Here is a 16,109-nt window from a genome sequence, read left to right as displayed (position 1 = left end):
ATACTTTATTCTCTTCACGTGTTGAATTGGATGCCTTCCTGAGTTTTGCTAGCAATTAGTTGGAATTAATTAATTGGAGTGTACAAATTGAATATCGTCTTTATTTTTCTAATTGCCTACAATTAGTAACAAATTACATAGTTCAAAATGCTTCCAATGAAATATCATAAAATTATAAGGAAGTTATGGACCCTTAAAATAAAGCACTGCCATAATATCTCAATATGCATATCAGAATAAAGAATGTCACATAGGACATGGCAGACATAATGACAGAAGTTTAAATTCTAATATGCACTTTTACATACATTACTCTGAATAATTAATAATTTTTTGATTGCATACCTGATCCTACACAGAAGCTCTCTGAATTTTAGGTTTGCTGATAAAAACTTTCCAGGATAATCTTCTCGAATAAACGGTGTTATTACTCAAGATACTTCAGTAACCTCACATAGAATGATGAGTAAAAACTTTTCAGGGAAGGCTGAGTTACAGTTTTTTGATTAGCTGTTGTTGTGAGTAAGTTTACCCTATTGTAATGGGGTTATTCACAGTATTAATACTCACTGTTTCTTAAGCTCTTGCAGTCTTTCTTAACATTTTAACCTAATGTACTCTTTGATGGGGAAAATAGTTGAATGTATTAATTTCTCTCCAAACACTCGCGAAGGGTGTATAGAAAATATCAGTAAGTAATCTGCCCATTTTACTAGGACCCCTTAATCCTCTCACGCTTATGGAAACAATTTTTGTTTTGCTGGTGCCATTTTGCATCCCTAAATAAACTGAACTGAATCCCGCTTAGTAGGGAGGCTAATTATTTGAATATTGGCTTTTGTGAAATCAGCTGCAGTTTGTCATCTCCAATGGAATTAAACCCAAAGTTCACTTGAAGGGATGCAAAATGGCCAATGGGAAATGTCCATCAATGTAGCATTGCTTTTGCAAGCTTTTTAAACTGTTTGTGCAGCGTCTGGAATTCCTCTTTTTGCATTCTTGGTTTAGTCTTAGGATCCCAAAGTAAAATCCAGCCCAATGCTTTTTTTTATTCTCTTAATCCCCTGATTTGAAAGTTGGGACGTTGGGATTCATAAAGCAAGGAACATTATAATTTTATTTCATTTACATGTTTTCAATTTTTGAATGGGCTCCGAGGCAACCTGGGGTCCATGAAACACTTATCAGTGTAATATTTGTATTTATAATCAAAAATTGTAATTTAAAAACTTGAAACAAGTAAAATAAGAAGATGGATATCTTCTGTTTGCGTGATGTTTGCTAGGCTAACCCATCCAAATTCTTGCTCTTTACTTAATGCACAGACATGAGATTGGTATCCATCTTTTCATCTTACTCTCAGAATAATAGTGATTAAGTGTAAATTACTGTTTTTCTTTTTACTATTTCTTTAAAGAATATATTGTAGAATAACATTTTGTTGCCGAATGGGTGACTAAGGAATCTAACAGACTGCCTTCTCCTGTGCTACATCTCCTTTAAATACCACTGGTAAGGCAGAAAATGTACAATTATGAATTTGAATTTAAAATAACAAATAACACTGATAAGTATTACACAAAATACCATGCTTTCATTTTATTACATTGAGCTGGTGGAATGGATTCTAGTGTTTCCCATGGGATCCTTAATTGTAGTGGTGGTAGTGGTGGTGCATAAGAAAAGATGGCGGTGTGGACAGAATTGAGCTACCGGTTCCCATCCATTATGATTTCAGATCATCATTGGCCAGACAGAATGTCTGAAAGAGTCTGGGAAACACTGCAGTCATGAGAAGAACTTGGCTCTACTCACATCTTCCCTCTGCTTCTCCATGTTTTCTTTAACCACACTACATTTGAATCTCCAAATAACTTTGAATTGCAGTGCTACTTTCTTCCACTTAACTACTACTACATTTGTTATGCATGTATGCCTGTGCATCAAGAACACTACTAACTTTGTTTAATCCAGTTAGATGCCAATATGAGAGAGGCTGACGCAGCCTTTTTCTGCTTCTTTTCCAGTGATATCCCAAGAATCCCCGACACGTCCCACCCTCCATTAGAATCTAGTAGGTATCTCCTGTGGGATGTTTGAACATCTATGTATTTGTATGTATATCTCTGTCCGATTGATTTTCTGTCCTGTAAAAAACGTTTTTTATTTTTCTATTTTTTTGTATAGTATGTGATTTGTTAACAATCTTAGAATAGTTGACATGTTTGATGCATAAAACTATATTTATTTCAAATTTACTTTAAAAATGTGTTAAACATTAACTTTCGTTTCGAGAAAGCAAATATGTCTGTGTTTTAACCAGGGTGCTGGAGGTATGAGGTGATTCTGTGCAGTTTAAATATGTCTATTAACATCCCTGAACACGTTGTATCTCATTTGTACAATCCGCACATAAACAGAAATGTAAAACCACTTAGAAATACTTATAGCTAATAACTCCTTTTGAAACCAAAACTTTTTATTTCTACATTTCTGTTTATGATAAGATATTCAAGATACAACGGGTTGATTAGTGGACTTAAGAGGTGCTGGTAGATGTCGTTTTTAACTTTGGAGCCAGTCTAGCATGTAGTCTAGTATGTATGCTAAGCTAGGCTAATCAACTCCCGACCTTAGCCCTATACATAATTCCCATGTATAAGTGGTATCAATCTTTTCACCTCAGTCTAAGAATGAAAGCGAATTGATTTACAGCATATCCCAAAATGTTTAACCTTTTCTTTGAATATGACCACACGGGTTCATCGAGGAGTACTTTGCCAATGCTGCAGTTAAGGACGGGGTTCAAATTTACCTCTCAAAATCATGGACATATTTTTTTTCATGACAAAAGCTGCTGTGTTCTCAATCCCTATAAACTAGCTGTTGAAAATATTGTTCTTTTTTACTTTAACCGGTAAGGTACTGCTCACATTGCAGGAAATTCATTATGTCTTATGTCAATGGTGTAAGTCAAGAGCAGGATTTCTAAGCAGTATGAATATGGATGGAATTATACATTTGAGTATTTTCCAGGTCTGGATAAGAATGGAAGAAATTCTAAATTCCTATAAATATCTGTGTATGACTGTGGACACAACAGCCACAATGGGTAAATGCAGGCAGCAACCTCTGGTTCTGCTGAATGAAGCAGATGCGGAAGTGTCCTAAAAATTGCATTCTCTCTACTGACCAGCAGGGGTGAATCCTCCAGTTGCAAAAAGAAGTCTGATTGTATTGAAGTCTATGAGAAAATGACTCTACTTCTCTCTTGATTTATTCCATCAGTACAACATTCTAAACATGAGTTTATGGTCTCAACCTCTAGTTTCAAGTCTTCTTCAATACAGCCAAATAGCCCATAAAGCAGGGTATGCTCTAGGGCGGGGCTACCTTGTGATTGAGAGGTCACTGCCTCTACCAGGGTATACCGCATTCCAAATATGGTAACTGCTGTTTATTGGTTGCGGAAATCGCTGAAATTGAGGCTTCAAAAGAGCAGTCGACAAACCAATGAGTGACATCACGATGACTATGTCCACTTCTTACATACAGTCTATGGGTAAATGCAAGTTTTGTGGCTTGACAATCCAAAATATAAAGCCTGGTTGGCTAGGGATTCCAAATTGAGAAAAGATAGCTAGATGTAAGCTTTGTCTGATGTCTCCAACATGGGACAGACTGCAATTGTAAGCCATATGAAAGGGCAAAAACACTGTCGTCCTGACAAGACAAGTGGTCTGAAATATCTACCGGGAAGGATGGAATTTTGAAAAGGAAAATGTGTAGGAACCCTGCAAAAGTTAGGAGATGGATTTGCGCATTAGTAAGTTGATAGTAGTTGATAGCAGACAATAAGACCCTTTATAAGACATATGAGGCCTACTTGATACTTCTAAACAAAAGACTCAAAGTAGGACAGAATTTTTCATCATGACAGGTCAGCTGTGGAATACTCTGTACTCTTTTGAAGTTTTCCAAAGAAAGGAATGGATGCTAGTTATTACGTAGATATGATTGACCAGATTATGTTTTCTCTTTACAAACTTATTTTCTGACATTTTTTTCTTTCCTCGTCTAGACTTTACTTTCTTTTGTCAGAAATAGAGCCATCACCCTCTTTTTTAGGCTCTCAAAATCTTTCCCCCCCACCCCACCCTTATGTATTTGTAGCAGGTTCCAGTTCTTTTGAGTCCCAGAAGATGGAGAGACCATCCTTAAATGTCCTGTCTCCCTCCAGTCCCGGGATGCTCCAAGATGCTCCGCAGTTAATGCCAGGGCAACTCTCAGTGAGTGTGTGCACTTTGAGTGTGTTTTTGGCTGGTTGATGTGGTTAAGCGAAGTCCAAGCGTCAGAATTTTTGTTATGTGTTTCCCAAACCAGGTGAAGCTGTGGTATGACAAAGTGGGTCATCAGCTAATTGTCAACGTGTTGCAGGCCGCAGAGCTTCCTCTTCGTCCTGACGGTCGGCCCAGGAGCCCCTACGTCAAAATGTACTTCCTCCCTGACCGCAGGTATGCCGCTCCCTTCAAAGGGAGTCCTACTGATTAAATGTAGCCTAGGTGGTGAGTTTAGACGAACCAGAACAACACAAGAACCATTAGCATCAGTTTAAATTTATAACATCTCCAGTTCATATAGTATAGAAATTTCTCAAATGCACCATCTTTGACTTCACCAACAGGTTTTCAACCCTCAGAACCCCCAAAACTGGCCGGGGGATAGAAAAGCATGTTTTCTTCATATTTGGCAGATGTTCATCTTTTTTGACGTTCCTTGAAAACTTCATGTGTATCGAACGCTTCCATCCGAAAAAGTAGCCAAAACGAAGCTTAAAATTGTTACATTTTATCAAAAACATTTTATTCTACATGTCTAATTTCAAATTTTGCCCGAAATAAACCGTTTGATTTAACCAGATCCTGTAAAAAGCATTACATTCTGAGCTCTTCAGAGCAACTACGAAGCCATGACTGATTTGCCAACAGTTAGGTCACAAAAAATCTGTGAAACTTCAGGCTGCTGTACACAGAGCAGAGATGAGAGGAAAAGCTGTAAGTAGAGGTTGTAAAAGTGTAAATAGTAAAATGTTAATGATACGTTCATTGGTAATACTTACGGCAACTTGGAAAATGTTGGATACATAGATTCCATTATATGCCAATTTTTCTAAAAATAAATTATCAAAGAAATTCACCTTACATTTTTTTCTTTTTTATGATTTATGGCATCATAACTGTGTTATACTGCACTAAAGAGTTTTCTTTGCTTCTAGCCATAATTGTGCTGTTTCCATAGAGGTTCAGGACTTTTCTATTGCAGTGAAAATCAAGGCCACAGGGAGTAAAATGTGACAGGAGCAAAAAATACCCTCAAACTGCTTGGGGTTCAGAGGGTTAAAGCCTGGATTTACAGCTTGCTTCCATTTTTTCGGTTCATTGGAGCCCTTGAATTTTGAATATGTGCAAATGAGAAGCCAAGAAGCCAAGTTGGGACAAGTATTAAGCAACCACAGTTGGCTGTGATAGATTGAGAGTCCTCCTTAAAGGAGTAGGTCAAATGGTTTGAAGGGGGGTTGTATGAGGTTCTTGTCCATAGTCAGTTTGTCACCGACAGTAGATGGAGTTTGGAGGAACAGACAATAGTACCAGCACAGGAGCAAAGTAATGTACTGCGCTAGGCGTATTTTAGACACCTTTAAAATATCAATATCAGTTATTGTGTATCGTATATTAAGAATATTTTCACCTGTTTACCTTGCCGTCAGACAGCCCTTTCTGACAGAAAAGCCATTAACTATGCTCTCATCAAAGACACCAGACCCCTTTGTAAAAACAACCTTTGTCATTTTTACCTCGCAGGACTTGGGAGTTGCTATTCTATCTTGGTATATTTTATGTTATTACCTGACTTTGATGAATCCAAACTAACCCTTTAAAACCCCAGAGTCTCACAATAACACAAACCTAAGCAATCGAGGCAGCAGAAAACCAGCAACTCCAGTGTTCTGCAAGGTAACATATCTGTTTTGTCAAAGGGGTTTTGTGGCTTTGAAGAGACCTCCATCAGTGCTCGAGTTCAAATATACAAACTGTATCTTTAACTAAATGTCACTTGTAAACCAGATCTAAGTGGCAGAAAATTTAGATGGTGAGGCATAAGCAGGCATGGGATTTGTGTCTAGGAAGTTTGGACAAACAGTGGATTTCAGTCCACTGAAAATGAAACTTGGTTGGCTAGAGTGTCTCTATTGCTTATCACAGTGACAAGAGCAAACGGAGGACGAAAACAATGAAGAGGACCTGTGAGCCCAAGTGGAACCAGACGTTCGTTTACCCTCACGTCCATCGCAGGGATTTCCGCAACCACATGCTGGAGCTGACCATATGGGATCAACCCAGGTCACCGGACGAGGACAGCACCTTTATGGGAGAGGTACCACACACACACACACACACACACACACACACACACACACACACACACACACACACACACACACGCACACAACACGAAGGATCCTCTCCTTATTAGTTTCTAGCACTGAGAGGGAAAATAAAAGAAATGCAAGACAACAAAGTCCTGTAAGTAGGCCTACATTTCATGTTTCACCTGTAAGACTCACATTTAAATACCTTATGTAAGAACCATACTGGCTTTTTCTGTGTATTTGAACCAAATAGTTTGAATTTTCATTCATGAAGTTGACATTGAAATTCTAAATCAACATTTGATTGCTGTGCAATTTATTTATTTTTGCAGGTCTATTCAGTCTGTTTGAACCCTGGTGTTTTTAGTTGCAAATAAAAATCGACCTACTGTAGTATTCTTAGTTTTATATCATTTCTGGAATAGGACTCCAGTGGTTTAAACATTTCCAATAACTAAAAAGCGTTGTAAAGTCCAAAAGTCCAAATTTATATTTTAAAAAAAAAAAGCTGATGAAATCATTTGCAAAATTCAAAAATGATTTTGTCTAACAAAATACTTTGCTTCAATATATATTCCTTCAAAAATACATTTACTCTCCAGCTTGACCACACAAAGGAAGGCATGCACCTGTATTAACGGGGGCAGTTTTGCAGCAATCTAAGTGCACCATATATTACATTTATATAACCACAACATTTATTTATTTTTCTAAGCTTCATTCGAAAACATCAATAGAAGGTTCAAATGTATAAAAAACAGGGATTTAACAAAATGAGTTTTGATCCTTGGGGTTCTCGACTGATGATTTGAATCTTTTACACTTGCGGGGGGCAGCTCTAATTCTTGTCGTAACAGGGAGCTGGTTTTCATCAAATAAGCTCCGGTAAACTTATCGTCAGTACCTGCTCAAGCACTAATGGCAGACAAAGCCAGATATCTCGCTTAAGAGTCGATGGAGCCCAAACCAAAATATTGGACATTGGTGTGCAAAACACAAAATGTTTCACTTGCACTTAATGCCAGACAGCAGATATTTAGAGCAGCAAATTTAAAAGCTTCCCCGATATTTTTTCATAAACAGCTTCTGTTGTCCTTTAGTTTTTCAATCGGCGGTCGTGACACGTCAGCATAAACTTTTCATTACTTTGTGGATTATGACTTGAGCAGATCCTGATAGAGCTTGAAACGGCCTTGCTGGACGACAAGCCCCACTGGTATCCACTCCAAACCCACGACGTCTCATCCATACCGCTGCCCCGACCCTCCCCCTACCTGCCCCGACGACACACAGAACCCCCCGGCAAGAAGCTGCAGCGTAAGTCCAAGGCTGCGAATGCCTTTAATTCTATATATTCATGCATAACCCCTGTGTGTGTTTGTGTGTGTGTGTCTTTTGTATGGTTTACTATCAGTGAGCAAAGTATTTCAATGTATATATCTGTTTATCCCTACCCTAACATTGCATTTGTGCCTGGATACGTGCATGGGTATTTGTGTGTGTGTGTGTGTGTGTGGCGTATATACATATCTATGTGTGTGTGTCTATGACGTTTAGGTTCTCATCGTGTAACAGAGCCTGAATTTGATGAACGTACAGCAGTAGTGTCTAAAGGTGGGTGGGGATTGTTTCCTAGTATTACCGTCAGTGTTTCCCGCAAACTGTACTTTATTTGTGGTTTTTGTTTTTTGTGGAGGGTTGCTTGGCTGAATACAGGTGTATGCATTTCTCTTTCATTTTTGTATGGAATACATTTTATGCCAAAATGAAAAAAAAAAAATAATCACAAAATGTATCACATAAGGAAAAGCAACCCTTTTACTTGTTAGCAAAGGTTCCACCAGCTGACAGAAACTGAAGAAAGCTAAGTTTAAATTTGTTTTATGGCATTGAAATGAATAAAAAAATATTATTATTTTTAGCATTATTAATGATGACTTTGATTGTATACAAAAACAAAAGGTTAACAATAGATATATCAATATGACGGGCCACCACAAATAAATCACATGCATGGGAAACATTATCATGTCATAGACTAAGTGTTGCCGTGGGGAGAAACCATCCGGGCTCCATGTACCACTCAGGCATGTTTCTCTCTCAGAAATGAGGCAGAAAAAAATAAAATATATTTTATTACTTAGTATGTTGAAACACTCTCGCCTCTTGTTTGTGTGTGTATTAGTGTAAACTGTAAACTGTAAGTGTCTGTATCTTAGTGTTTGTCTGTGTGTGGTAGGGTTGGACTGGTATGTAGATGTGGCTATTATAAGAATTGGGTTGATATTATTATTATGTATTTATTTATTTCCAGGATGTAATACCATTTCACACTGACAAGTAATATGTGTTGTGAATACCCGTGTATTTCACCAAATAAAAAATATAATCATCCTGGATTTCTTAGTAATGGTCATTTGGCTGTTTCGGACACTTTGTACCCTGACAGTAAATTTCTGGTGGAAATACAGATTACTTCAGTACTGTACTGCTGTGGACGAGGGCAGCTGCAAAACTTACTTAAGATACCTACAAAAAATCAATATCAGGGTAAGTGTACGCTATGTTTAGAATATTTTCACCACTTTACCTTGCTGTCAACAGCCAGTTCTGACGGGGAACCGTTTTCGTTATAACCAAAACCACCAGACTCCTTTGACAAAAACATTTTACCTCACACAATTTGGGAGCTGCTGGTCCACCGTTGCCTCGATTGGTTAGATTTTTTTGTGCTATTGTTTAACTTCGGTAATAAACGTATCTATCGAGGCAGCGGTGTAGGCATAAAATTACCGTTTCCCAATCAGAAGGACCGTCTGACAGCAAGGTCAACGGTGAAAATATTGTAAATATAGCGTACACTTAAACTGATATACATTTTTTTAGTAGGCCTTTTTTTAAATTTAAGTTGAACCACAGCTGAATTCTCGCGATGTCTCAAGCTCACACTGGGACATGATCACATATCTCACAAAAATCCATCTTGTGAGGCAACAAGAAATGCATTTCGTGTACGCATGCCAGTGACCAATCAGCTTGCAACAATGGCGGCTCCTAGAATGGTTAGCGTAGAAGCTGCAATAGTATCACCTATATCAGAACTAGAGATCATTTCTTAATGGAAAGAAGAGCAAAAAACGGCCCTGAAGGCTATTTTTTAATGGATGAAGATGTTTTCGCTCCTCTCCCGACTCAATATAGTAAGAGTTTGATTGACAGATGACTGATCCAATCACTTGCCAAGTATCTTTTGAAAGTGCCTGCCCTTTTCCAAACAGTTTGCAATGACGGTTTCTCAGATGGTTCTGTATAATAAACCATCTGGCGGGTCAGGTTTTTTAATTTTTTTAAGTTGTCTTAAATACATTTTGCTGCCACTCCGTTTTTGCTGCTGTGCTGGTACTCTCCGTTTCTCCAAACTGGAGGGGAAAAAATCTGAAACCATCCCTTAATACTGGTCCAATTTAATGATAGCAAGTATCAGCTTATTGTGTCAACTAGCTTCACCAGTCCAACCCTACAATGGATCTGTGTTTCTTGTTAATGAGTACCCAAGTTAAAAAACAGAGACAGAAGGGATGGAAAAAATACACCGCTTCCACCAACTTTTTTCTTTTAATTCCCATGCATGGCGGGAATGAATGAAAAACCTTGGTAGCACTTAAAGCAAAGTGAACGGCCCCGCTGTGAGCTGTGAGGTGCTGTTCTTTTGGAAAACAACCCCAGTGGCCATGGGAGCAAGAACAAAGCCCGACACGGTCCCACGGATCCCTTCAAGGCCGATCAGTGCCTCTGTTTATATTTTTATCTTCAGATATTGTTCCGCTACAACAAGAAAGAGAAAGTTCTTCACTATGTTAAAAAAAAAGAAACAGGACACAGTACTGAAGTTAGCAAGCTGCAGTTCTATTATTAGGCTAATCTTTAAATAGTCTTGAGACAGACTGTCCTGCTGTAGTTGCCATACATGAATATTTATGTTAGCATGCAACTTTAAATGGAATGAAAAATAGGTTTGATTTCATGAAAGACATAGTAATAATTCATATTCTGCATGTGTTGCTGTAGAGGTTGTTATAGATTTCACTTCACTGTAAATCAACTGTGGATCAGGGCTCTACATTTACACTGCAAACTACTCACAGTTCCCTTTATTTACGACTTATTTTGACTAATTTATGATTATATATTATATAGTGTGTGTTTATATGTGTGTGTGTTAACTTTATTTTCCCACCCAGCAGCGGATGGGCGCGGCAGGGAGAGGCAGCGCGAGTCCACGTCCACCCTGGAGGTGCCGGACCAGCAGAGGACGCCCGCCCATCACATACGCTCCCGCTCGGTCTCGCCGCACCGCGAGGAGCAGGGGCGGACGCGGTCCCGGCCGCCCAACGTACCCGCCCAGAGGTGAGAAGTTTTGTTTTGAAGGGGCAGCATTTATCATTTACCGAATTTGACCATGTGTTCTCTTTTACTATGGAATATTGTGATACACGAATCCGTTTGAGGAAGAACAGACCTAGGGATATTTTAAAGAGCCTACACGCCCAAATCTGTTAAGCTGTAAAGCTTGTAAGATGTCTGTAAAAAAAAAAGAAGTAAATTTACCCTTTATAATCACAGTGGTTGCAATAAACTCCAACAGTGACAAGTTAATGCTAGCATATCCACTTCTTTAGCTCCAAATGGGCATATTTTTGCCAAATGTTATACATATTTCACTCAATGTAGGTGGTTGGCATGGCTTGAAGTCTAACAATGGTTAATGAAGGACCAATATCAGCCTGGTGGTAAGACATTGAGACACTTGTAAGTGGTAAAAGCAACATGGTGGAGGGAGAGAGGACGGGTGAGGGAGTTTGTTGGAAGCCAGCGAACGGAGTCCATCTACTAATGAAATGTCTGTCTGATGCAGAACACACAGTGCTGCCAGCTCCGCTTTTACGGGCCGAGCCAAACGAGTCTGCTGCAATACCGCCTGACCGCTAACCAGACATAAGCCTTCCTTCCTCCCTTCCTCCCTTCCTTCCTTCCTTCCTTCCTTCTTTCCTTCCTGTCTTTCAGGAGTCTGGATGACGAGCTTCCTCACACGCGCCGCTCACGCTCTCCGACCCGCCACTACGACACCCCCAGGGGTCGCCATCAGGAGGAGGAGTACCTGGACGACAGGTGAGTGTCCGTGTGGGAGCACATGCTTCTATAATTACACTTTTTTTGTTTTGTTTGTGTGACATCGACTGCTTATTGTGTGCCCTTGTTGGAATGAGATAGCAGGGCTTTGTGCAAAAACTGTGTCTGCTTTATTCTGTGTTTTTGCATGTAAGTGTAAACACAATCATGAGATTTTCTAAAATGTCTCTTCACTCTTTTGTTTATCGTCATCATTAAAAAAAAAGATGTTACCTGAAAAGATGTACCCTTTCTTTTGCCAAATTTCTTTTTTTCATGTCTGTTTTCTTTGGGCGTCAAAACCAAGATTGATGCTCTCCGTTGATTGTTATATTGTATAAAGTGACTTAAGAAGAGTGTTCGGACAGAATGGCTTTGGTTGCAAAAATCTGTGGCATTTCTGAGTGTGTGTTGTGTGTCGTGTGTGTATGGCGATCAGCCACAGCTCGTCTTTCCTATTCACCCTCTTCTCCTTCTGCTCTTCTGTTTTTATTTTTGTTGTTTTTTTGACTGTTGTTGATTTCCTAATTTGTCATCCATTCCCATGGTAACCACAGTGAGGTCATCATGATCTCCTCGTCAATGCGAGGCAAAAGTGCCGAGTGCCTCCACACAAGGTAAACCCAGCTAATCAAGACACGTTTACATTTTGAGTTTCGGATCAGTTGTAGTTGTTTGTGCGTCGTGTCTTTCGTCAGATTTTGTCTCTCTATGCAATTATCTAAAAAAAAAAAAAAAAAAAGGTTGAAATTATCGGACTGCAATCGAGGCTCTTTAACTATGCTGTAAAAGTAGCACAAGTTTTGTAAAAGTAATTTTTTTTGTCCTTTAACTTTGAACAGAAAATGACAGCTATATAATATTCTTAGCAATTTTATGCAAAAAAGAAAAAAAAAACACGTACACAAGTAAAAGTAAAATTGTTAACTGGACTTAAAAGATAAGGTGAAAAGGAGAAAAAAATTGCATTTGTCGGGGGACTATTTTCAGCTGGGGATTCATACACATTCGGTGCTCTAGTGAGCATTGGTTGCAGCAGGACGTTTCACGTGGGATCCAGGCGCACACAAGGATGCATTCAATGTCGGTTTTGGTCTTTTCATGCGGTTTGGTGACATTGGGAAAAATATTGACTATGATCACTGACATGAAGTGATGACTTCCACCCATCATTTTGGGTAATGTGGACTTTAAGGGAAAAAGTAGCATGTGTTATAAAATAATAATAGTATTAATGTATGGGAGGAAAAATTAAAAAACAGGCAAATCAGATTGAGGAAAGGGAACCAAAGAGCTGGTTGTTTGGCTGCACTGCTGCCTCAGATCCACCAGAGGACACTACAGGACCATGCTTGCATTATTCCGACTGTGTCTCATTCTCAGCATGCTGCCGTCCTATGAGCTTGACTCTCTTCAGGTCTCGTCTCCGCACTCTGCTCCCATAAAATACAGTTTAAGATGTCAAGACTTTTACTGTCATTTAACATTTAATTATGACACGTACCAGAGTTAACCCTCCACATGGGTCTTAGTTTGGTATTTGAGCACCCAGTCAACGAGGTAAGTTACACGCTTAAGAACAACGTCTCCTTATACCAGCGGGACCTCTCAGATAGAGTCACAATAGAACTTTTCAATTCAATTCAGTTTATTTTGTATAGCCCAGAATCACAAATTACAAATTTGCCTCAGAGGGCTTTACAATCTGTACACATGCGACATCCTCTGTCCTTCCCTCACATCGGCACAGGAAAAACTCCCCTAAAAAACCCCTTTAACAGGGAGAAAAAAGGAAGAAACCTATGGGAGAACGACAGAGGAGGGATCCTTCTCCCAGGATGGACAGAATGCAATAGATGTCATGTGTACAGAATGAGCAGCATAACAGTTCTTAGATACAACACATTCAATGTATATGACATAAATGATTCATATAATAAGACTACTTATAATAACATTGAACTGGTAACATTGCCGTGTTTTGTTACGCACAGATGTGTTTGAGGGAGAAGGCTGTTTTTAAGCGTGTCAGTAGAGATGAGAGCCGGCTTTTGATGCTTGTGTGTACGCGCTTACACTGCAAAAACCTTACAAGCTTAGCCAGTGATTTTTGCAAGGAATACACTGTTTAGAAACCAGTCAACATGTCACTGACACTCCTGAACCACGGAACTTGCTTTTTTAGCACAAGTAAATGTTTTGATGTAAAAAATAGCTTTTTTTAAAAAACATCTCCAAATAAGATTAATTACCGTACATAGGACATATTACAAAAAAATCACTGGATAAGTTGGTACCTTTTTAGCCCTATAAAACTTTCTATTACTGTTTTTTTTCTCCTCTTTCACCCATTCCTCCCATTTTCCTACTTCTGTCTGCTGCATGCATGCTAACATCAGGAGATCTACTAGGCACAATAACACACTGCCACCTAAGATGCCCCTTTTGTTCAACGGCACCAACAAACATACAAACAGGTAAGTCCACAGGTAAGGGTTCAGAATGCTTCAAACAAACAATGCGTCTTACTCTATATTCCTATTTCAAATGTTTCCTTAAGAGGAGACACTACAGGCAAAAACATAGTTTGTTAAAAGTGCTCTGGTCATTTTTGAGATTTTTTGGATTTTTTGCTTCCATAACATGTCTTCTTTCAGACCAGTGGACAGACGACATCCAAAATACATGTTTATTTCACTACTTTGTCTATTTTTGTCTGTAGATTTCTTATAAACTCACCAAAAGTTAGTATTAGATAATGCGTCATATGCATATTTAAACATACAATTTCAGAAAACTTATGACACAAAGACAGATTTTATTTTTTAATGGCTCTAACAGTATTTACCTTTTCAACCTTTGACTCTTTTCTTTCAACAAAATAGAATATCCTAACCCTTTTTAAATGTTTAAATATTTGCTCCGGAAATTTTTGCAAATTAGCACATATTTGATAAAAACAAACAATGCCTCAGTTGCATGTTTAAACATAAATACTTTTTCAGAAATGTTATACCGAAAGTAATTTTCTTGTCACTTGTCAAGTTTCATGGCACTATCTATCAGTTTTAGTTTTTTTTTTTTTACCAATTGACCTTAAACAATCTCCTCATTGTCACTGAAAATAGAAAGAAAAGATTTTCCTGAATAACGTAGCTAATTTCTGAGAAACCATGTTTACTTTGTCCATCTGTCACAGCAGACTACAAATACTACAATACCGATGAGCTTTGGTAGCCATTGCTATGGGGAAGATCCAGTCAGAGTGGCCAATCAGAGCTGCAGCTAGTTCAAAACATTTTGTCGTAGGATATTGGAACAAACACACCTCCATATTTGCGGAATTTCCTCTTAAACTGACCAGATGCTCCAAGATAGATTTACACAGCCTTATACATTCAACTTTTTCCAATGTACTATTAATCCAACTGGTAGAGTTTCGTTCCCATCCAAGCTGAGGAAGTGCTACTACGAGTCGCCTTAAAACTGTCTATGGAGAAAACTAATGCAACTTTTACTTCCAGAACAAGGGGGGCCCAAAATATAGGTCTTCAAAAAAGTAAACCACTGTAGCTTCCTCTTGGTCCGATCACACTGCCTCTCAAATTCCTTTTACCAAGAATTACGTGTTTTTTGCGATCCTTTGTGGACTTTGTAGAGGAAATTAAATGAGGATAACTCTGCACACCTTCGGACACTAAAAGGAAGAATGAAGGATTCCAAAGAACACACATAAACTGACAGAAGCAAAGTAAATGTTTTGAAAAATGCTTGAGAACTTCAAAACCCTGTCCTACCTTAACACCTCTGCACACCTAGCCAATGTCCTGTTCCAGAAAGTAGCAAAAAGCACTTTGTTTGAAGCATACTGAGGCCTTTACGCATTTCGTGGTGCCAGTGTGAATTTTTCTCAAACTGTTGAGAAGAACGTAACCTTTTTACTGTAGTAAATGTTGATCATCTCAAATATTAGAACTGGGATATCTGCCGAACTTGGCGGGCTTCCTTTTGTGTGAGTATCTTCTTTACAGCAGCAGGAGATCATTTCTGGTTCCTTTCCAATCTGAGCTTTCTTTGCCTCATTTGTTTCATTTGCAAATGCATGCTGTTTTTGAAATTATCATCTTGTGACTAGTTCCTCGCTGCCTGCATGCCGAAAGATAAGCTCTGTCGCGGGATCGCGCGTGGTCATGGCAACGCGCAGCTCCATCACAACACACCGCGTTGTAATGTTCACAGATGAGGTGACCGTTAGGTAAGACACCCATATACATGCGCAGAGATTATAATGAATGGTTTAACACATGAGCATTAGTTTGGAGAAAAGTGCTGGGAGCATTCCATCCTTTGCAATCAAAATACACAAGTTTCCACGCTACCCAATTTCCATGACAACCAAGATAACTAGCGTCCATACGCCAGCCAGTCATGGTTTAGTTCTCAGTCCAGCATTTTGATTTTGGTAATTTAACCTGGACTTTCTTTTAAAACATTTTTATTTTCTGTTTGT

The 16,109-nt window shown here is 38.8% G+C and overlaps 1 protein-coding gene across 1 annotated transcript in view; it reads left to right on the top strand.

The window, feature by feature from the left end:
- The window catches only part of LOC129092396 (regulating synaptic membrane exocytosis protein 1-like), an 86,664-nt gene that overhangs the window by 55,264 nt on the left and 15,291 nt on the right, over positions 1–16,109 (top strand). The window contains 11 exon segments of the mRNA XM_054600337.1: positions 674–691; positions 2,028–2,074; positions 4,174–4,289; positions 4,384–4,514; positions 6,264–6,435; positions 7,600–7,747; positions 7,988–8,044; positions 10,672–10,837; positions 11,495–11,599; positions 12,157–12,216; positions 13,999–14,076. Coding sequence (XP_054456312.1) covers positions 674–691; positions 2,028–2,074; positions 4,174–4,289; positions 4,384–4,514; positions 6,264–6,435; positions 7,600–7,747; positions 7,988–8,044; positions 10,672–10,837; positions 11,495–11,599; positions 12,157–12,216; positions 13,999–14,076 — 1,098 coding nt within the window.

Source organism: Anoplopoma fimbria, chromosome 6, assembly GCF_027596085.1.
Source record: "Anoplopoma fimbria isolate UVic2021 breed Golden Eagle Sablefish chromosome 6, Afim_UVic_2022, whole genome shotgun sequence".
Lineage (NCBI taxonomy): Eukaryota > Metazoa > Chordata > Actinopteri > Perciformes > Anoplopomatidae > Anoplopoma > Anoplopoma fimbria.
Note: the sequence above shows the minus strand (reverse complement) of the source record. Positions and strands in the feature narration are given on the sequence as shown.